Below are 21,871 nucleotides of genomic sequence, written 5' to 3'. Positions count from 1 at the left end.
GTAAATCAAGCCAGGCTAATGAGTCACTTTTTACATGTAAAGTAAATGAGCAAAGCCAATAAAGATATTAGTAATTTCAGAAAAAAACTGAAATATCTATCAAATTTAATAATAGGTTTAAATGTGTGGGTTTGCAATTTTCACCTAGCTCACTGAGACAAAAAGCAGGCTTTTTTCGGATAAACGAATTTCCCCAAAAATGTGGGAAGATTATGGATATAATTCTTCCATATCATGTTTGTTCTCGATGTGTCTGGACATACATAGATGAACAGAATTTACTGTGTATATAGATACTTTACCGATGATAAGCACCAGTCAGCATAAATATCATGCTTGGTTATGGAGCAGATCCTGAAATGATACTATGCCTCTTTTTCTATAATCAGAAGCTTGTAATCAAATAGAAACTCTATTTTTGGCTTTCAGGGTTCTGGGAAAGCATCAGAGCTCATTGAAAGAGGCAGGAAATACAATGAGGGCTGACACAGGCAGCAAACACCAAAGGACCTGATGCCAACATTTTAGTTCAAGGAAATGTTTTCACTTTCTTCCTGATCTTGAGACTGTTTTACCAAAAATGTTGCCAAACAACAAGAAAACAGTAAGGATTTACAGGGTTAGGTCAAAGTTTAAATCATTCGTGACTGATGACATTGTTATTTGGGGCTGTTATTCAGAGCTCAACGGAGAGACCTGCAGGTTGTTATTAATTCTGTAGGAGCCACGTTTGAAGTTGACTTCTACTCCAAAACTGGGGAAAGAACACATCCCTGCAGCTGTTTAAGCCTGAGCAATCCCAGGGAGAGTGGAGATCAGGAAGGTGTGAGTTGACTGGGAGATTCTATTTCTATTAACTATACTGAGAGTAAACAGAGGAGAAATTATTAGGGAGAGTCGTCCTGTCAAAGTTTAGCAATTGCTTTATTTTAGTTTAAATCCTCTCAGGACTTTGACAAAGGTATGTGGAAAACTCTAGGTGCTAAAATATCTCGGTTTGCTCCTTTAAAGTCACTCTCCAAATATCTTTTTACTAGCTAGGAAAAATGCTTGGATTCAGGCATACTATTTTTTGCACTTTGCTTCATTTTTAGTAAAATTATAAAGAAAAAGTTAAGGAGAGTAATGCAAAAATAACCCATATACTCAACACCTCAAGCAAATAAATACCAATATTCTGAGCTTACACTTCAGAGCTTCCCCCGCCCCTTCTTCTCTGTCATATTCTTAGAAAAAATAGTAATCAGACACAATCTTTATTCTCAGCTGTAATATTTTAAACCAAACTTTCAGTTAAAGGAAAACATCCATCCATTACTTCAGACAAATGTTTGAAATTCCTTAAGCAAAGAATGCAATAGTCTAATTTGAGTGTCTACAAATCCAATAAGCATGGAGTTGTCTGTTTTAACACCCTGCTGTCTTGACCTGACCCTTCTACCTGAAATGTCTTAGCTCCCACCTGCCCCCTCCACGGTGAACAGTCATGCAACCCTCTAAGGCTTTCTCCAACCAGAAGCCTTTGCCAGTCATCCCACCTTACATGCCTCTGCAACAACTTCACCTTCCAGGTGGTATTCTTGGCAACAGAGTAATGATTTCGTTTTGGAAGATTATTGTTAATTTGTTTATGTGTTCTATTTTGGAACAATGAGCAAAAGCTTGGGGCCCATCCACTGAATAGTGAGGTCCTGGGGGTGATGCAAGGGGAGGGGCTGTTTCCATCTCTATCTGCATCAGCATCTTAGCACAGAGCCTCCCAGTGGAAAACAGGGAGTTGGTAAGATGGAAATCAGGCAATGGTAGTAGTGAACATCAGGCAGCAAGCCAAGGAGAAGTGAATGAATTTTGGCTTCCTTCTGAAAGTAGCGTAAAGAGCTCACTAAGAGGAGTCAGGAGTTCTCAGCTGCTGCTCATCTTTGCCACTTTTGAGCTGTCCTACATTTGGCAAGTGATCTTTTTGGACCTCAGTTTTCTTAACAGCAAATTATAGGAGGCATTTGTTTCTGCATCTGAAGCAGATGTTCGAGTTCAGCAATACTGTAAACAGTTTACACAAGTTTGCAAGAAAAAAACAAACAACCCCATTAAAAAGTGGGTAAAGGACATGAACAGACACTTCTCAAAAGAAGACATACATGTGGCCAGCAACATGGAAAAAAGCTCAAAATCACTGATCATTAGAGAAATGCAAATAAAAACCACAATCAGATAACATCTCACACCAGTTAGAATGGCTATTCTTAAAAAGTAAAAAAACAACAGATACTAGCAACATTGTGGAGAAAAAGGAACGCTTTTACACTGTTGGTGGGAGTGTAAGTTAGTTCAACCATTGTGGAAGACAGTGTAGTGATTCCTCAAAGACAGAGGCAGAAATAACCAGCAATCTCATTACTGGGCATATATCCAAAGGAATATAAATTGTTCTGATATAAAGACATATGCAAGTATATGTTCATTGCAGCACTGTTCACAATAGCAAAGACATGGAATCAACCTAAATGCCCATCAATTATAGACTAGATAAAGAAACTGGTACATATACACGATGGAATACTATGCAGCAATTAAAAGAAACAAGATCATGTCCTTTTCAGGGACATGGATGGAGCTGGAGGCCATTATCCTTAGCAAACTAACACGACAGCAAATCAAATACCACATGTTCTTACTTATAAGTGGGAGCTAAATGATGAGAACACATGGACACGTGGGGAAGAACAGCACACACTCAGGCCTGTCAGAGGGCAGGGCATGGAAGGAGGGAGAGCATCAGGAAGAATAGCTCGTGGATGCTGGGCTTAATACTTGGGTGATGGGATGACCTGTGCAGCAAACCACCATGACACACGCTTACCTATGTAACAAACCTGAGCGTCCTGCACATGTACCCCTGAACTTAAAAGTTGGAAATTAAAAAAAAAAAAGAAAATGAAGAGGAAGGTTTGGGAATGAAGGTAACGATTACAGTCTGGGGACATATTGTGTGAGTTTTACAAGTAAGCCATACATGTAAGTAGAGTTTTCCAGAGGAATTATACAAAATCAGGTCTAGAATTCTAAAACTAAAGGTTTAGATTAAGAGGTAAAAATTAGCTGCCTTGCCAGGTACGGTGGCTCACACCTGTAATCCTAGCACTTTGGGAGGCTGAGGCGGGCAGATCACCTGAGGTTGGGAGTTTGAGACCAGCCTGACCAACATGGAGAAACGCTGTCTCTACTAAAAATACAAAATTAGCTGAGCATGGTGGTGCATGCCTATAATCCCAGCAGCTGGAGCAGGAGAATCACTTGAACCCGGGAAGCGGAGGTTGTGGTGAGCCGAGATCGCACCATTGCATTCCAGCCTGGATGACAAGAGTGAAACTCCATCTCGGGGGAAAAAAAATAGCTGCCTTTATAATGGATAGCCCCAATTACCCTGATGTGATTATTATGCACTGCACGTCTGTATCAAAACATCTCTTGTACCCCATAAATATATACATCTACCTTGTACCCACAAAAATTAAAAATAAAATTCAAAACAAAGTAGCCACCTTTAAGCCAACAACAAACAAACAAAAAACATTTACAAAGTTGGAGATGGCAAAAAACTAGAGCATGCCATAGGTAAGCCTGGTTGAGGCTGTTGCAGACTTTTGAGATCAAGATAGTTTGCCACGATACTTTCAGGCCTACTAAGGTCGTGACTATAGCAGCAGAGTCCCAGTGGGCCATGAGACTGTGTCTGAAACATCCAAGTAAAGTGCAATAAATGTGCAATAAACATCCAAGTAAATTGCATTGGCTCAGGGCTGTGTGTTTGGGGTGGGGGTGATGGGTAGAGAGAAAGAAAACGAACATATCAAAGAATCATCTGAAAGAAAAGACTTGCCTTCTCCCTCAAAAGATAATACGTATACAACCAACCTTTTTCGAAAAGATTTTTTTTCTAGAAGTACTTACGAATTCAGTTTTTCTACGCTTTTGTGATAGTGGTTTCAGATCTAAAATGGAACATCTATTACACCCAGTCGATATTTATTATTATCCTCCATTGAATGCCATCATCACTCTCCAAAATGTGTTGAAGTTAGGTCTGTGGCATTTCCCTTTCCTCCAAAATGGGTGCTTTTATGTCTCTGTTAATGGCTGAGAGGAGGAGGAAAGAAAGACCGGATGCTTTATTAAGAGGCTGGAGCTATTTTTCTCATTTGCCCGAACCTTATATCTTAATGCAAATATCACTGAACAGATGGCCCTCGTGGTTCCTGCAAACTGGCTACAGTAAAGGTTTCAAACAGGATCAATGGGCCCTGGTTGTTTCTAATTACAATGGGATGTGTTCTTTGACCCAGCTCTGCATCCTGTGGACAGCAGCACCCTCTTAATGCTGCAGTCCTTGAAACAGAGCTGTCCAGGTCAGTGAAGGATGCCTACTATTTAAACACTCATTACTTCTTTAAATTTTCCTCTGGTGCAAGAATGATCAGCAGTTTCAGTCTCTGTGAAGCAGGTCGCCAGCTGGATATTCAGCAAAAACACCTGCTTTCCCATCTCTCTCTGGACAGAGGTTCCTTACTGACTTGAGATATGTCCACATCTGTTTATCCTATCAGCTACTGAAGCAAGCAACTTCGTTCTTACCCTTTGCAACTGACACTGTTCTCTATGATGTGTTGATGTTAAAACATCATGGTTGAGGGAGGCTGCAAGTAGGCAAGTGGTTCCACTTAACACAGTGGTGTTCATGAGAGAATCAATTTCTCCTAAAACTGGTTGAGAAGCATTTGCATCTTTCTATCACCTTAAGGCTGCAATCATAGGGCCATAAAGTGGAATGAGGCTTTGCATGCCTACATGTTTGGGAGCAACTGTGTACTCCCTTTATAGATTTTTATTACTGAAGCCATTAGGGACTTTCAGCCACTTCGTCCACATAAGCATATATGCATCAGCCTATATATGATCTTAAGTGCAGTTTCCATTTATGCCAGCAGCTTTCGCTTCCAACCTTTCTTCTGTTCCTTTTTCTTTAATGCCTTGGAAAGGACATAAACTTTGGCATTATACAGACCTGGCTTTGAGTTTTGTCTTTGCCCTTTGACTACTGTGCTGTAAATACATTTGGCCCTCTCTATCCATGGGTTCCACAGCAGTGGATTCAACCAACCGCTGATAGAAAATTTTTTTTAAAAAATAGCATCTGTACTGGACATCTACAGACTTCTTTTTCTTGTCACTTTTCCCTAAGCAATACAGTGAAACAATGATTTACATAGCATTTACATTGTATTATGTATTATAAATAATCTAGAGATGATTTAAATATACGGGAGGATGTGCATAGGTTACATGCAAAAACTATATCATTTTATTCAAGGGACTTGAGCATCCCCAGATTTTGGAATCTTTGGGAGGTCCTGGGACCAATCCCTCACAGATACTGAAGGACGACTGTATTTACTATGTGCTGGCTAGACATGTTACTTAACCTCCCTGAATTGCAGTTTACTCTTGTGTTTACAACGGAGATAATAAGGCCTGTCTCTCTGGGTTGCTGTGATGTTTCAATAAAGTAATAGGCATAGGCATATGTACCCTGCACACAGAAGATACTCAGTAGACCTCCACTTCCACCCAGTCCTTTCTTTATTTTCCACATCATTATATTTCTTTGCATTAGTGTGAGTGCCAAGATTTACATTTTTTAAAAACCACACAAAGTTTATGTGACTCCCAAGACAAACTTTCCAGCCTCTCCAAGTGACCACCTCCAGAGATAGGAAGCTTAGTGACTTAAAGTGGGTGGGGGAGAGAGAAGGAGGGAGGGAGAGAAGGAGACTTCTCCCACTGAAGCAGTAGAACACTAGAAGCTAATCTAGGACCTCCCCGAGAATTTTGTAAGGAAGTCCAAGAAAAGCTATTAAAAAGTAATTTTTAGTATCTTAGCTGAAGAATAAACAAACATTTATTGAGGACTATGGAGAGTCTCCAAGACTCTATTTTACCCATATGAAGAAGGGGAAACTAAGGCTCAAAGAGCTTAAGCATCTTGTTAGAGGTCCCAGCTAGTAAGGGGGCAGAGGGTTTCAAAGCCCAGGTTTCACCCTCTGCTCTTTTCTGCTCTCCTATGTTATTGCAATAGTTTGAGTTCACGTAGGAGCTTTTAAATCAATTTCAATTCAGACTTTTGGAGGCAGTCACACTGTACAGACAAAGATGATGAGGTCCAAAAACTTGAGTTAATAAAAATGAAAATTTTAGATTTAGTGTAAAACTCAACTGAAGTCTAAATAAGATTAAATAGTAACAACAGTGTTCTCTGTGGTGAGATTAGAACTGCTTATCTACTTGAACTGTGTCCTGAAGTTGAGACTAGGCAGTATAGCATGCTGGGATTTCTTTGCTCTCACTTGATGAACTTTTCACCAATTTTCATGATGTGCCTATTGCAGTCCAGTGAGAGCTACATCGAAGAGAGTTCGTTCTACCCCTCATGCTTGCCACAAACAGTACCACACATTGACACGCTGATTATCCCTAGAGTTGCCAAACCACATGCTGCTTAGGAGCAACCAGCAAAGAGTGTAGAGGGAAAAATAAGCCCTGTTCCTCAGTTTGTTTTGGAAAGGTCACTTGCCCCGCTGCATAGAACTTGTTCTGCCTGCCCTCTGTGGTGATCTCAGAGAGTGGCTGACACAACAACAAGAGCCCAACTACATTTCTAGTGCCTTTAGGACAAAGAAGAAAGGTGTGTGGAGGTCCAGCACCTCACCCCGCCTCAGCCCTGGTCACCTTATTCCCCCTCTCACCCCTGCCTCATCTCTCCAGGTGACGTTCCTGGCTTTGGAATGTGTTACAACATGACCCAGAGGCAGGCCACTCCCTGTACCATCCTTCCTAATCGCACGCTGTCTCTCTCTCTCTCTCTCTCTGTCACACGCACGCACACACACACGCACACACACACACACACACACACCCTTCTTCACTGGGGCAGAATCCCTTAGAACAGTACAATCACAGAGCCAGAGGAATCTTATAGACCATTACATTTCATATCCTTTCATTTTACAGGTGAGGAAACTAGGAGCTAGTGAGGCTGACTAACTTGCCCAAAGTCAACACCATTAATGTGCCCTTCCTTCTGTTAATGACAGCGTGAATTGTTGGTTATCTTTAAAACTTCATATGATATTAGAAAATGAGCTTTTTAAAAGAATTACTGAAACATGGTAGTAAGTGACTTTCCTCAGGGAAAAATAGTGCCACTATTATCGTTTCCTCTTTATTTCAAGTCCACACTTGGAGTTGTTAAAAGCATTTTGTATTTGCAAATCCAGATATATTATTTTTCACATCACTATCACTTATTATTAAATCTTGCTTGTGTGCCAACATTCTGGAAGATGCTGCCATGTCTACCAAATCAGACACAAATTGTATTCGTACAGTCAAGTCCTCCATGCAACTTGATGCACCAAGCATTTATGCACCGTTTGCTGCAACTGGACCTGTAGACAGTTTGTGGGGCAGCCCAGCCGGGTCTCTAAAACAAGCAATGTTCATTAATTTGTGTCTAGACAGTGGGTTCCACATGGTCCACTTGCTAAGGCTGCTCAGCCACTTGCAGATGATGGTCAAGAGGAACAGAATACCTCATGCAGCAACGTTGATGTCCTGTACCTGGGTAGCATAAAGGTTCCCTCAGAGCCTTCAAGGGCAGGCAGGTGAGGTTAATGGGTAAGGAAGGCCTCCTAAGAGAGTGGGAAGGAGTGGGAATGTTTCCAACTGGAGAGAGCCCTATTTGGGGCAGCCAATGCTCAACTCCAGAGTTTTGTCAGGTGGGGACTTGGACTAGCAAAGCCAAACCTCTGATTTTTTTTAAGAAGTCAGAAATCTGGAGTTGTTTATTAAATCTCCTATTTTTCCCTCCATGCTGCTAATCTAGTTTTTTTCTTCTCTGTGAGTTAGCTTCTGCCAGATACTATGAGTTTGTGAGCCCCCATAGAATTTTCCAGGGCAGGATTTGGAGGAATAGTTGGGCAGAGGATTAGAAGTAGTGTCAGGGGTTAGCCTGAGTGGTACTCTGGCTGGGTCCACTTGTCATGGCTTCCCAGTCCTCGTGGCTTATTAAACTGACTCATCAGAAGTAAGATGTGGCAATTGATGGACTCATTCTCTGACTCTGTAATCATTTCCAGCTCCACTGCCATCCCTTTTGCTTCATGCTTGGCTGACACAATGATCCGCTGTACATCAAGGGTGTGAGAGGTAGGGGTGTGCATAAATGGAAGCTCTAGTAATTGAAAAGAATTTATTATTTTTAAAAAATTATCAGCATGAATGCATTCACAGGGTTCTCAGAGAGTCCTTCTTTTGGTCTCCTTTGTTTCATCTTCAATCTGGAGTACCTGAAAGCTACTTTCCTGCCCAATTAGCATTCTGCATGGTTCATTTGGCTCATGGCAACCAATAATCACAACACCATTTGTACATCACAGTTCTGTGATCCAATTTGGGCTTAAAAACTGTAGTGAAAAATTATTGTGAAAAAAAATTTTGTTTGGGTGTAGAAAGTCAATACCAATTAATTTCAGATGAACCTAAATAGAGCTGACGGATTCACCAAGCAGATGCCTATTAAAATGAAGGATGTTCTTAAGGTTTTCTGTGAATTTGGGGGTTTGGGGCAAATTAGGATTATAACTTTGTAGTAATGGTATGTTTTACAAAGGCCATTTCACTTCAGGCTAAGAAGAGTGAAAGGCTGAGACAAGCAGATGGAAAATTCAGATATAATAGGCTTACTTATGAAGTAAATGTTTTTATTTAGAATCCTTATATTGACAGTCTTCCTTTATCTAATTTTCTGAATAGCTGCTTCAGTCTAAGTTATATTTAGCCTATATAAGCACAGTCACAGACACGGAAATCGACAAATGTTTGCAGATACCTATAAATATGCTACATGTGGGTAGCACTTTTCAAAGTTTTGAAAGTGACTTAAACAGCCCCTTAAATTGCAGCAACACAGCTCGCTCAGGGTTTATAAACTCAGTGTTAAGTTCTTGTTTTTGTTCTCCTGGGCTGGTGCAAGTCTGTATTGCATCATCTTAGGAATCCTGAGACCCAAGCCTGTGTTCTTTGGATGAGAAATGACAATGTAATGGAATTGGGATCCCTCCGCAAAGTAATCATTTCAACAAGAAAATTTATTGTCTACATATTTACAAGGGTTAGGGCCCAAAATTGAGTAGAAAGGGAATAATACATCAAAACTTCAACTGAAGAAAATTTTAAAGTGTTCATGTGGACTGAGATTGAACAATACTTCCAGAGCACTTTCACCCATATGATGTACATTTTAACTACCTGATAATATAATGATAGAAAGACATATAAAACAGCTATTTTTCCTGGCAGAGAGCCCTGCTGTAAACCTGGAGATACTTAAATGACATTTCTCAGCCATGATGCTGGCTGCAGGGATAGCCAGAATAGCCACTGACTTACATAATAGATTTCTTCTGCATGCATTGCTCTTCCTGCCAGCTTCTGGGGTTGAGAATTTCGCATTTGACATATGCAATCTTAAGATGGAAAAAATTAAAACTGGGGGATATAATAAAGTAGCAGGACATTGTCTTGTTAGCTTATAGTACATTTGTACAAAGATGAATGCAGTTTTTGAAGGATGGAGACTCATTTGTCATGTCAAGAAAAATTAAGCCTTAAAAGCATACATACATCTCTAAACATTTCTAAAGGAAAGAGAATTAGCCTGTTGAGTTTCCTTTCTTTCATTATATGCTGCAAATTCTCTGAGGCAATATGCTTCTTTATAATACTATTCTAGAGCTCCTGGCAAAAGTTGCCAGTTCTCCCTGCCCTCTCCCCCTCCAGCCAGATGCTTTCTCTCCTAAAATCTAACAGCTGACTGGTGTCTTGTTTATGTTTTACTTTTGTTATTTATTTCTCCCCTTTAAAGCTGTACTGAACAGGTGCCATGAGAAGCAAATCAGGGCACTTCAGAGCTTCTTTCCTTTGAGTTCAGATTTTCTAGGATACGAAGAACTGGCAAATAAATGAATGAGTAGACTCTTGCTTTTCACCTGTCAAATAAATACATGTTTATGTCTCTTCATAATGGTTCACCCTTATGAACAAGTAATCATTTAAAGTTTAATTTTAATGTACACATCAGAGATGGAGACATGGAATTGTTTAGGCTTTTCTCTCAATCTGTCTCCCTCTTTGGTTTTCAAGATAAAGCAAATTAATTAATGTGCACTTTTCAATTGAAGAAATGATTAAGACCCAGCTGTGTCTGTGAAATTATAAGTTACAGTGCAACACTTGGGACTGATTAATACTTTTTTGGCATGAAGAAAAGAGACATAGGTATATAATCAAAATGGTGTTCCAAAAAGCGTAAGTTAGCAGTTTGTTTGCCAAATTAACTTTCAAAGACGTCTAGGTTACTAAGTTTGACATTTCTACATACAAATCTTAAATGATTGATGGATTACTGTAAAATAGCTTTGTTCAAAAAAGATAATCTTTGGCAGGCTACTTCAAAGAGTTTACTGCTCTGGGAAGATGAAAGATATCCTCATTTTACATTAATTTTCATGATAGAGCAATGCTTATTTGCAATATGCCTGAGAATTAAGTGATATTTACGGTATTATGAGTATTTTTTTTTCCACCGTATCCAGCAGTCCCACATGGGATTGTTTTTATTTCCAAGATTTAGGAGAATTTTTCTGTACATAAAGAGCTTCGTCAAGAAAATACAGATGGGTAGAACAGTATATCTGACATTTTTATTCACTGCGATTTCACTGCAAGGAAGTATTGAGACTAAAATATATAGAGATATGACTTTTTAAATCAACAATACCATTTCAGAATGCAGTTTCAGATTCTCCATGTAGTAATCTTCAGAATGTGAAAAGATCTGCCTACTTCTCTTTATAGATTGTGTGATTTTATTTATTTATGTCTAAGTCACTGTAGAATGACATAAGTCAGGGGTGAATATCTCAATTAAGAAGTCAAGCAGGTAATGGAAATTAGTAAACAGGACGAGTTATAGATGTGTATGTGTGTGCGTGTGTCTGTGTACCTGTGTGTTGGAGGTGGTGCCTAAGGGAAACTGTCATTTAGGTCAGTATGGCAGGTATTTTGATTTTTACAAAGAAGCTGAAAAATCTAGATTAATATCAAAAATCTCCTATTTTTCAATATTGGCAGTCACCTCAAATTTCTGAGTGATTTTTGAATGCAGAGGTTCATGACTGTGAAATAGCCATCTATAAAAGCCTAAAGATGGCTCAGGATAAAGGAACTGAAGCTCTTTGTCCCATATTGGAGAAACTTTGCAAAAGGGCTCAGATGCGTGGGGAAGGAGGTAGCAGTAGATAACGGGTACAAGTTCCAAACACAAAAATCAACGAATTTACCATGTAGAAGATGTAAAGCAGAAGCCTTTTTTTGCTCTTGAATTTATCTTTCAGGGTATTTCATTTTATGGCATTGAACAAAGCTGACTTGGAAAAAAATCTGTTCTTTACTTTTTGGCAGGGTGAAGTAGAGAAATAAAGTCTCCCCGCTGAACTACTATGAGGTCAGAAGCCTTGCTGCTATATTTCACACTGCTACACTTTGCTGGGGCTGGTTTCCCAGAAGATTCTGAGCCAATCAGTATTTCGCATGGCAACTGTAAGTATCCATGGTCTCACTCACTGTCTCCCTTTGAGAACATTTTAGCCTGAATCAGCCTAGCAAAAAATAAAAATGAAAAATGAAATAGAAAAGGTGACTTATTAGTCCTCTGTACGTGGCAAAGGTGGATAATTCAAGTCTAGTCAAATTGATAGGATGATTTTTCTATAACTCCCTCAGATGTTGTTGTGGGGACAAGTGTGAGGATTTGAAACGCCCCTCGTAACCCTGATGAAGTCTCAGCTACTACATGGAGGTCACAGTGTTCATGCCTTAAAATCAGCTCTGTGGGAGAATATCACTATGATCTGGGTATTGGCAGTATTACTCACCTTTATATATAAGTCATATGTAGGGACTGTTGCAAAATATGAACAAAAAATAATGACCATTTTGGAGTACTCCAGAGAAATTTTTTTTTTTTAGACTTAGAAGTTACATAGTTAATAGACTTGGGTAAAGAGTAATTAATTTATAGAGGACCGATTTTAACTGTTTATAACCTTCCTTTGGTCTCTGCTTCATTGTCAGGAGTAGATACTGACATGATTAAGAATTCAGCTGTCTCCTCAAAAGAGGAGAGTCCTGCCTAGGTGTTGGATGGAACATTCAATTTGCCACTTTTTTTTCATGCCCTTCAAAAAACTTAACTATTTTATTACAGTAAAAATGTAAGAGAGCATTTTTTTCTAAATATCTCTTTTCATAGTAATTACCCCCAAACAAAAACTGAGAGAGCCATACAAATGTGTCTAACATTAATATGGCATACTAAGGAGATCCAAATATGACCAGTGTTCAGCTGTTCTTTCTGGGTTGGAAGAAAATGAGGTAGCAAAGCTGACACACAAAACAATTAGAGAGTCCAAAGTCAAAGGGCATTATTAAGACCAAATGTGTAGTTCAAGTTCATCACTCCTGAAATAGCAGAGTCCACCTAACTCAAGGTTCCAAACTTAATAAACATTTATTTATTTCCATTAGTGGTAAGTTTTCTGTCTTGGATGCCCGAGTATAGAAGGGACTCCAGGGCAGGGTGTGGTGGCTCATGCCTGTAATCCCAGCACTTTGGGAGGCTGAGGTGGGCTGATCACAAGGTCAGAGGATGGAGACCATCCTGGTCAACATGGTGAAACCTGTCTCTACTAAAATACAAAAGAAAAAAAAATCAGCCGGGCATGGTGGTGCGTGCCTGTAGTCCCAGCTACAGGAGGCTGAGGCAGTGGAATAGCTTGAATCGGGGAGGCGGACACTGTAGTAAGCCGAGATCACACCACTGCACTCCAGCCTGGTGACAGAGTGAGACTCTGTCTCACAAAAAAAGAAGGGACTCCAGCCCAAATGGACTACTGTAAGCCACCCCTCAGTGATCACTCAAATCCCTGACCACAGAGACATTTGAGTTGTTCTAGCAATCTCCTTGATGAATGGGTACATGAAATTTCAAAGCAGTGGAAGGGAAAGCACGAGATTGTCTTATACCAAGCTCCCTTGTAAATAAAATATAGTAAGGCTCCTGATAAGATACCCACTGTGAGTAATGGTCAGATACTGCAAGGGTGTAAAGTGAGGGTCGAAGCATAAATCTGTGAATGGTTTTCTAGTCATTAGATACACCCCCACCCCTCTCCAGAAAACAAGTGCCTTTTAAATGTGGCTCATCTTTCTTTCCTCCTGAGTTTCTCTGGAGGCTCGCCAGTGCTCTGGAGATTGTAGGTGTAAAGGCAGAGATGTTGAGATGTAGGTATTTTTAAAGGCCAGATCTCAATACAGATTGGCCACTCTCAGCCAAAGAGAACTGTAGGAAAAGAGAAATATGCTCATTGACTCACCAAGTCAGGGAAAATTTCAGATCACCTGACTGGCTACACTCAGTTTGACCCTGTCCTGTGAAAGCCCACATTTCTGTGAAATTGTTAGCCAATTGCTTAACTCAAGAGTGAACTTCCCACAGTTCCTAGAATGCCAAACAACCTCTCAGGGCTGCCTTCAATAGTGGATTATTCCAACTGGACGCCTGTGGAGACTGTATTTTTCTTCTGGCTCCTGGACAAGGGCTCTCGCCTCCAGACCACATTGCATTTGTGGTGATTGATGGGAAGGCTGCTTTGAAATAGTTTTGTCCCGAGACAAGATCTTTGGCAGACTGCCCCCTCAGGCTTAGCTCTACAGAAGATGAAAAGAAAACTGTGGAAGAAAAGAGCACCTTCATGCAAAGGGTTCACTACCAAGTTGAGCCCTGAGAAAGAGAGACAAATCAAAACTTGTGCCACTTAGAAATATAAATCCAGGCATATTATCATCTAGAAATGAAACTGTAACTTGATGAACCTTAAAGAGCACTCTTCTATCATATTTCCTAAAATAGCAGACTCATGGAAATGGAAAATGGTGGCATGGTCTGACTTAAACATGGCTTTCTTTTGTGACCTGTCCCCCTCTCCTCCCTACCCTGTCAATTCCTGGCTTGATTTGCTTTTCCTTTCTTGCCCCATCTCCTCTTTTCACAGATACAAAACAGTATCCGGTGTTTGTGGGCCACAAGCCAGGACGGAACACCACACAGAGGCACAGGCTGGACATCCAGATGATTATGATCATGAACGGAACCCTCTACATTGCTGCTAGGTAAGGGGCGTTTTCCCCATGTCTGCCTTCAGAGTGTCCAAAAGTCCAAGGTCCTAAATTTACCAGCTATGCATTATTTTTAAGATCTTGAGGTTTCTAAATAGAATGTTATTTAATTTAAAGGCTCCTTTATCAAGCAATCATTATTTCAAAATTGTCTGTCTGTTTAACCCTATGTGGATTTAAATAGAAATAATAGCATATTTGGGCACTTACACTCAAATAATCCTCTGTTTATCTTGAACATATATGCAAATATTTATTCAAGCACCCATTAGAATGCTCTGCTCCTTAATACTTTGTTTGTTTGTTTGAGATGGAGTTTTCGTTCTTGTTGCCCAGGCTGGAGTGCAGTGGTGCAATCTCAGCTCACTGAAGCCTCCCTCTCCTGGGTTCAAGCAATTCTCTTGCCTCAGCCTCCCAAGTAGCTGGAATAACAGGCATGCACCACCACACCCGGCTAATTTGGTATTTTTAGTAGAGACAGGGTTTCACTATGTTGGTCAAGCTGATCTTGAACTCCTGACCTCAGGTGATTCACCCACCTTGGCCTCCCAAAAGTGCTGGGATTACAGGCATGAGCCACCTCATCTGGCCTAATACTTATTTGTTAAATTAAGTTGAATGTGTAAACATGTATTATATAGTGTGAATGTAGGTGTGTGCATTAAACCTATTTGTATTTTTGCAGTTAACATATATATCGTGATAATCTATATTATCACTTTGAAAGAACAGCAATGACAACCAAAGAAAGCATAATATATATTTCAGAAGGTTCTAATTTGGTTTTAGTAAAAAAAATACTTATCCATTGGGGAAATGTTATTTAGCCAGACAGACTGACGTCTTAAGGCTGAATGGCATGGTAAGAATACGGCTCAAACAGGGATCACATAAATTTAGGCTTTTGTTATAATTCTGCCCTTAATTTAGCCGGACCACAACGTCTCTGGCCATAAGTATCCTCCGCCAAATGAGATGTTGTATTTGATTACCTTAATGAAGTCCCTAAGGAGTCCAACAATATATGATCCTCCATTTTGGGAGTGTGTAGCTATTCAAAATAATTCCCAATGAGCAGCAACATGGAGCACTATCTTGTAGTGTTCCCTGTGGTCTTTCTTGGCTCTACACTGTTTAATCATTTCACACTGGGGAGAAGAAACGGAGATTATGCTTTTTTTTGAGGCGGGGTTTCACTCCCATCGTCCAGGCTGGAGTGCAGTGGCATGATCTCAGCTCACTGCAACCTCCTCCTCCCCACCAGGGTTAAAGCAACTCTCCTGCCTCAGCTTCCTGAGTAGCTGGGACTACAGGTGCCCGCCACCACGCCCAGCTAATTTTTGTATTTTTAGTAGAGATGGGGTTCCACCATGTTGGCCAGGCTGGTCTCGAATTCCTGACCTTCAAGTGGTCCACCCGCCTCGACCTCTCAAAGTGCTGAAATTACAAATGTGAGCCACCATGCCCGGCCTAGAAATGGAGATCGTTTCTATCTGGCATAAGGAAAGAACAAGTAAATAACAGTGGTTGATTCTTCTAAAACACTGAGATGTTCTGAGGTGATAAGGTGTGCAACATAAAGCTAAAAAAAAAAAAGGGCTGGACTAAAACATCCTGAAACTGCCCCTAACTTGGCTGCAGGAAGCAATGTCCAAATACTTTCCTAAAGTTTTACTTTACAAATACTTATATAGTGTATACAACTAGTATGCTGTGCACATACAATTAACAAACATAGCTCTAGATTCTTTATGAATGTCAATTCATCCAATCCTGGAAACAACCCTCTAAGAAGGAGCTATTATTGTTCCCATGTCTTATAGGAGGAATCCAAGGGACAGATAGGTGAAATGATGGGGCCAAAATGACAGAGGCAGGATTTGAACCAGGATGGTCTTGCTCTAGAGTCCATGCTGTCATTCCTTGTACTTTGTTGCATACTGAGGAATAGAGCTGGTACCATTTGTCCGGAGAATACCCTTGTAATAGCTGTTGCCCAAGAACATGGTCATTATGAGTAGCCATTATAAAGCATTTCCATAAGATGCTCAGTAGTCACCTCTCTGATAGAATACCAGTTCCTTCTTAAATGTCACTTTTATTTTCCTAAACGTAATAGGGTTGGAAAATGACATTAATACTCAATTATCTAAGGGCTGATCAAAACAAATGATAAAACATTGAATCTGTGAGAAATAGGTTGACTTAAGAATCTCTTGTGAATTGTTCACTTTCCAGTTGAGTCTCTGGGGGAAAAAATGGTATAACAGACTGCCCTTGTACTTGATGATTTAGCAGGGCGTGGACCACAGGTCCCAGGGCTACATGAGTTTTACGAGCAAGGTCCTATGCAGACTTAAAAGTGACCATTAGTCTAGCTCACTAAAACCAAGACAGTTTTACTCTAACTCCTCACCGCAAGGAAGCAAAGGAAAAGAAGAAATAGAAGGATGAAAAGAAGAAACACACTAATATTTTTGAAACTATCAAATAAACTCATCTTTACTAAAGGTCAAGTTTGTATCACTGTAGCATTGACATGTTTGTTTTCGCACCATACGCAGCCACTTCCTCTCAACACACACCCTTAGAAAAATTCTTAAAGGAGTTCCATGCCCACCATATTTAGGGCCTCTTCTCTCCTTTCAATTTTAGACTTTATTTTTACACTTCCAACTTTAATTCACTTGAATTTTACACTTCTCAACATTGCTCTGAGTGATCCAGGTTTCTAGGCAGCAAGTAACACGATTTAAAGCTGAATCCCTCCCCGCACCCCCACACCCATCACTGCCCGCCCAGGTTCAAGCCATGGCAACACAATTCAGTGGTGCTTGCTGGAGGGCGAAGAGGAAGTCCTAGGATTAAGTCAGTTTATGTTCAAGTAACTTAATTCAGGAAGAACAGCGTATGAGACCTGGGATGCACACTAAGATGGTTGGGAATGACCCCTGACCCTGGTCTGTGGTTTACCAGAAAGCACCATTTTTGTTTGCTAAGGCCATGTGAGCTTTTGGATATTGAAAAAGATTGTCATTGTCCAAAAGAAGATTTCATTCACAGAATTCTATGTTTAAAAGGCTTCCCAGTTCTTCTAGACAATTGGTGTCAGCAATCGCAAGCAAAGTCCCATCCAGAACCCGGGGGACTGAGTGAGGGTTGGTGGCAAGAACCCCTTTCAATTCTGCTTTATTATTATCCACTTTGTAAATTCCTCTTCTTTTTTAATCTCTAAACTGCTAATTAACATAAACAGGCCATGCCAAAAGGGGGCAATCTGAGAGCTTTCTGAGGAGCTGCCAATGCATATTAATCAGTTGTTCATTTACAATTCATATGTTCAGCTCTGACTTAAGTTTTGAGGGGAGGCAGGCAAGGAAAAGCCCCGAGTCATCTCAAACCTGATACCAAAGTAATAGGCAATTCCATTCCAATAATGAGTCTGACCACAGCACCACCAATAAAGTCAAGCAAGTAATAAACAAATGCAATAAAACTGCTTTGAAATTAAAGGGCAGGGTGATTCTGGCAGCCTACTGAAGTTTGAAGAAACTTCCCTATTCAGCAATTTACAAAACAGGCCCCTACTCATCCACCCCTTACCACACCCTTCCCCCGCTCCCACCATGCACACTCACAGTTAGCTGGCAAGGGAATTTTCTCGTTTTATTTTCACATGAGTCGGCCTGTTATCTTTCTCTGTTGTATTTTTCCTAAAACAAAAAGCAAACAGATTTCCCAAGAACTGAAAAAAATTATATATATATGTGAATCCTGCAAATAATTCCTTTCTTATCACCTCCCCACTCTTTCTTTTAAGTAACGAAGGGATTTAAAAGTCTGCATGGGAGACTTGAGGTCCTGGTTTAAAGCTGTGGGTAATTTTCCAGCCCCAGGACTTCCTGCATTTTAGAAAAAGTCAATGTTATTTCAAGGGAAAATGAGCTGTTTTGCTTTCCCTCACTAGCCCCCCATCTCCTCTGTTGAGTGTAGTTCTTTTCTTTTCTTTCTTACGAATCCCAGACAAAAACGCCCTTGTACTCAGCTAACACAGAAGGGGATGTTTAAATATAGCCCCACACCTGAGCTGCTGATTCTCTTTCTCCCCTTCCAAGGCTAGATTGGCAGCAAATTGTAAAGACAACCCAATTCTCAGCAAAACAGGAAGGTGAACAGAAGCAAGAAATGTAAACTTTAGCTTAAGTACATTTTAGACTTTAATTGACCATCATTATGAGGAAAAGAGTGGCTTCTGGAAATAATTTTACCTTTGTCGTCATCTATCCTGTCTATCAAATAATCAAAGTTAAGATGGAAATATATTTTCAAAAGAGAGATGGAGATGGAGATCATTTTTTTGTTAGCCCTCTTGATGAACAGACGTGGCATGTTGAATACCAAGTATTTGGTACGTGTATTTGAAGATAATGAAAGAGCACACGAATCCATCTGTGTTCTAGTCTTTGGGCCAATTTAACTTTCAGAGCCCTCCCTTCTGAGCTACATATATGCAGATGCTATAGCTCTAGTGTTAGAGAGAAGAGCTAATACAGGAAAGTTTTCATAAAAGATGTTCCTTGGAGCACAATGCCTTGATTTATCAGAAGGTGCTAAATGGGATCCGGAGACATCTCTTGAAGGCTGCGCTCTTTTCTTCTTGCATGTGGATATCATGAACATGGATATGGGCTTATCTGCCCTGATAAGACATAACTCATTAAGCAGAAAATGAACTGTTTTGACTCTGTGTTTGACCTTGTGTTAATTTTTCTTTGCCTATAGGGACCATATTTATACTGTTGATATAGACACATCACACACGGAAGAAATTTATTGTAGCAAAGTAAGTTGTTTTAAAACCATATTTGTAAAATGAAGGACCTTTGGATAGTTCTTGAACAGAATATATATTTTAAGTGCATTAAGATGATGTAGCTAATCATAATTTAGAGATGCCAACATGCATTTTGTGAAATCCTAATTAGGGAATAGGTTAGGATTTAATACATGTTCAGAAACAGTTACGTACTTCATATTTTATTCATCAAATCTATGTGTATATATACATTTTGAAGTTTTAGGTAATTTCTACATTTCTTTTATAAAAATATTGCCTCATTTATTCAGGAAAATATCAGTTTTCATAAGTAAAATTTTGTTCCACAAATGCATTCTACAAAGGTTTCAAAGTTGTATTTCCATGTCTTGCAGTATTAAGTTTGATTTGACTGTTGTGGTGCAGGAACTTGATCGTTAACCCATTTCAGACAGACATAAAGTATAACCTAAGCTTTCCTCATAACTCCACATGGGGATATTTTAGTTAATAAAACCTGTGCCATAGGAGTAGAAGATCCCTTCAGTCCATTAACCTATGTGAAGGAGTATAACCTGAATTAAATTTTTGTCCACCTAGACTGAATGTCCTCTTTATGTTTAAGAAAATGACTTCTGTATTTTAAGAAAAAAGGCTTCTTGATAAAAATTGATTTATCATCTGAAAGGGCAAGGACATATATTTTATCAAAATGAGCATAATTTGGCAAATTAATTTGGATAGTTTATGTAAAATTTCCACACTGTTGTTTATTCTTCTTTCTTTTCTCCTTGATCTTTATCTCAAACAGAAGACCATTTTGTGGTTTGATGAATAGATAGGAGTTCAACATTAAGCGAACATTTTCATCTGGAATCTTTTGTTGTTATGGTGAATTAATCATGGAGAAAGGGTGCAGAAAGCTTTCAATAAATATATGTTCAGCCTTTAGTCTCCCCAAGGGAACTCTTACTTCTAAAATCAAATGCAACAACCTCTGGGCTCTAATTGATTTCTTTCTTGATCCCTGCAGAAACTGACATGGAAATCTAGACAGGCTGATGTAGACACATGCAGAATGAAGGGAAAACATAAGGTAGGCAATTTTCATTTCTCCTGCAGCTGCCACTTTGGGTTAAGTTTTTGACTGTTGTCTCCAGCCATAGACTGTGATGTAGAATGGATTGTGCTTTTTCCCTTTTCCCTCAGTAATTGCTTTTCTCATCAACTTATTGAAGGCTTTAATTTGCAAAAATAGTTTGCTTTTAATGTGATGAAACATTACAACAGCTGCTAGGTCTGCATCATGAACTACTTAGGCGCACACAGGATTATGGACACAAAGCCGGCTGCCCAGAGTCTTCTGAGTGCACTCCGATGCCCACCTCCGCAGTCCAAGGCCCCCAGGGAGTCTGTGGAAGAGCTCATAAAAGGCTGCCGCCGACATGCGGGGTTTTGTGCCTTTGGTCATATAACAACATAAAAACACACTTCAACCAGCAGCTTTGTACATCAGGGAATGCTGGAGCATCTGGCATTAAAATTAATATGATGGGGGTTGGTATTTCCAGGCTTGCCTTCCTTTTGTGACATAAAATAAACACACACTCTTCCATTCTATGCCTTGTTTTCATTTACCGTTGAAAGAGTAATCGTTGATGTTGGCATCATCTTGTGGTTTAACATCAGGAGGAACTTGAACTTTTAATGGGAGAAGTCCTCAGCCACCTCTATTTTAACCTTATTGTCAGCCGACCATGGCATACAGTGAAGAATCAGTTTCTGTATTGAATGGACATGATACAAAACAGTTTGAATTATTTTGCAGGATGAGTGCCACAACTTTATTAAAGTTCTTCTAAAGAAAAATGACGATGCATTGTTTGTCTGTGGAACTAATGCCTTCAACCCTTCCTGCAGAAACTATAAGGTAAGTGCTATTTGTCGGTTGGAACCACACTGCCAGGAGGCATTTCATAATTTACTGTGATTGTACCTGCAGCAACCTAAGAGGGGTAATTCAACACCACCTGAGTTCCTCTCACTTGTTCAACTTAATGTATTGCTCCACACGAGTGATCCTAAGCAGGCTTCTAAGCGTCCTGTTTGTTCAGGATTGATTGACACATCTTTAAAGAGCCTGCCTAGCAAAGTTAGTTTCTGTAAGGCCCTTTTCTCTATTGTTCAGAAGACTGACATACTTACCACGTACACCATGTGGATTTCCTCTCTCTATTTTTTTTCTCCCTCCCACGCTGCTATCTAACCTCTGAGCACAAAAGCACACTTACATGGTGAGTGATTTCTATTCTAAAAGGTATCTCAAAATCATGGCATTTGAAACTGTAGACTTTCCTATAAGAACACAGGAATTTAATTCCATTGACCACAGCTTTCTTGACCACGGCCTCACTTACTTTGGCTTTATGCAAGGGGGAGAAAAAGCCCTCTTAAAGACTTAGCAAATCTAGCTGGTTTTGATGCAGCTAACAGAGGTGCTGATAAAGGAGGAGGGACCTCGCCAGGCCTGGAAGCAGAGGTGGCAGTGATCTGAGGTCTTGGCTGCACCACTGTTAGCTTTCCTTGTCCATCTTTCTGCCAGCCTTTCTCTCAGGAAACATGTACTGTGTTTCTACTGTGGCCCATCGCTGAGGTTGTAAAGACAGACAGGAGGCCTCAAACCTTAGGGAAGCCAGGCAGGGA

The 21,871-nt window shown here is 40.0% G+C and overlaps 1 protein-coding gene across 3 annotated transcripts in view; it reads left to right on the top strand.

Annotated features, from left to right (window-relative positions):
• Positions 1 to 21,871, top strand: part of SEMA6A (semaphorin 6A) — a 132,621-nt gene that overhangs the window by 58,827 nt on the left and 51,923 nt on the right. For all 3 annotated transcript variants that reach the window (XM_003259863.3, XM_012505518.2, XM_030818064.1), the window contains exons 2-6: positions 11,578 to 11,715; positions 14,229 to 14,346; positions 19,135 to 19,195; positions 20,202 to 20,264; positions 20,997 to 21,098. In XM_003259863.3, coding sequence (XP_003259911.1) covers positions 11,616 to 11,715; positions 14,229 to 14,346; positions 19,135 to 19,195; positions 20,202 to 20,264; positions 20,997 to 21,098 — 444 coding nt within the window. In that variant the 5' untranslated portion in view covers positions 11,578 to 11,615. The remainder of the gene's footprint in view (positions 1 to 11,577; positions 11,716 to 14,228; positions 14,347 to 19,134; positions 19,196 to 20,201; positions 20,265 to 20,996; positions 21,099 to 21,871) is intronic.

This window comes from Nomascus leucogenys, chromosome 2, assembly GCF_006542625.1.
Source record: "Nomascus leucogenys isolate Asia chromosome 2, Asia_NLE_v1, whole genome shotgun sequence".
In the NCBI taxonomy this organism is placed as follows: domain Eukaryota; kingdom Metazoa; phylum Chordata; class Mammalia; order Primates; family Hylobatidae; genus Nomascus; species Nomascus leucogenys.
This window is presented reverse-complemented; position numbering and strand designations above follow the sequence as displayed.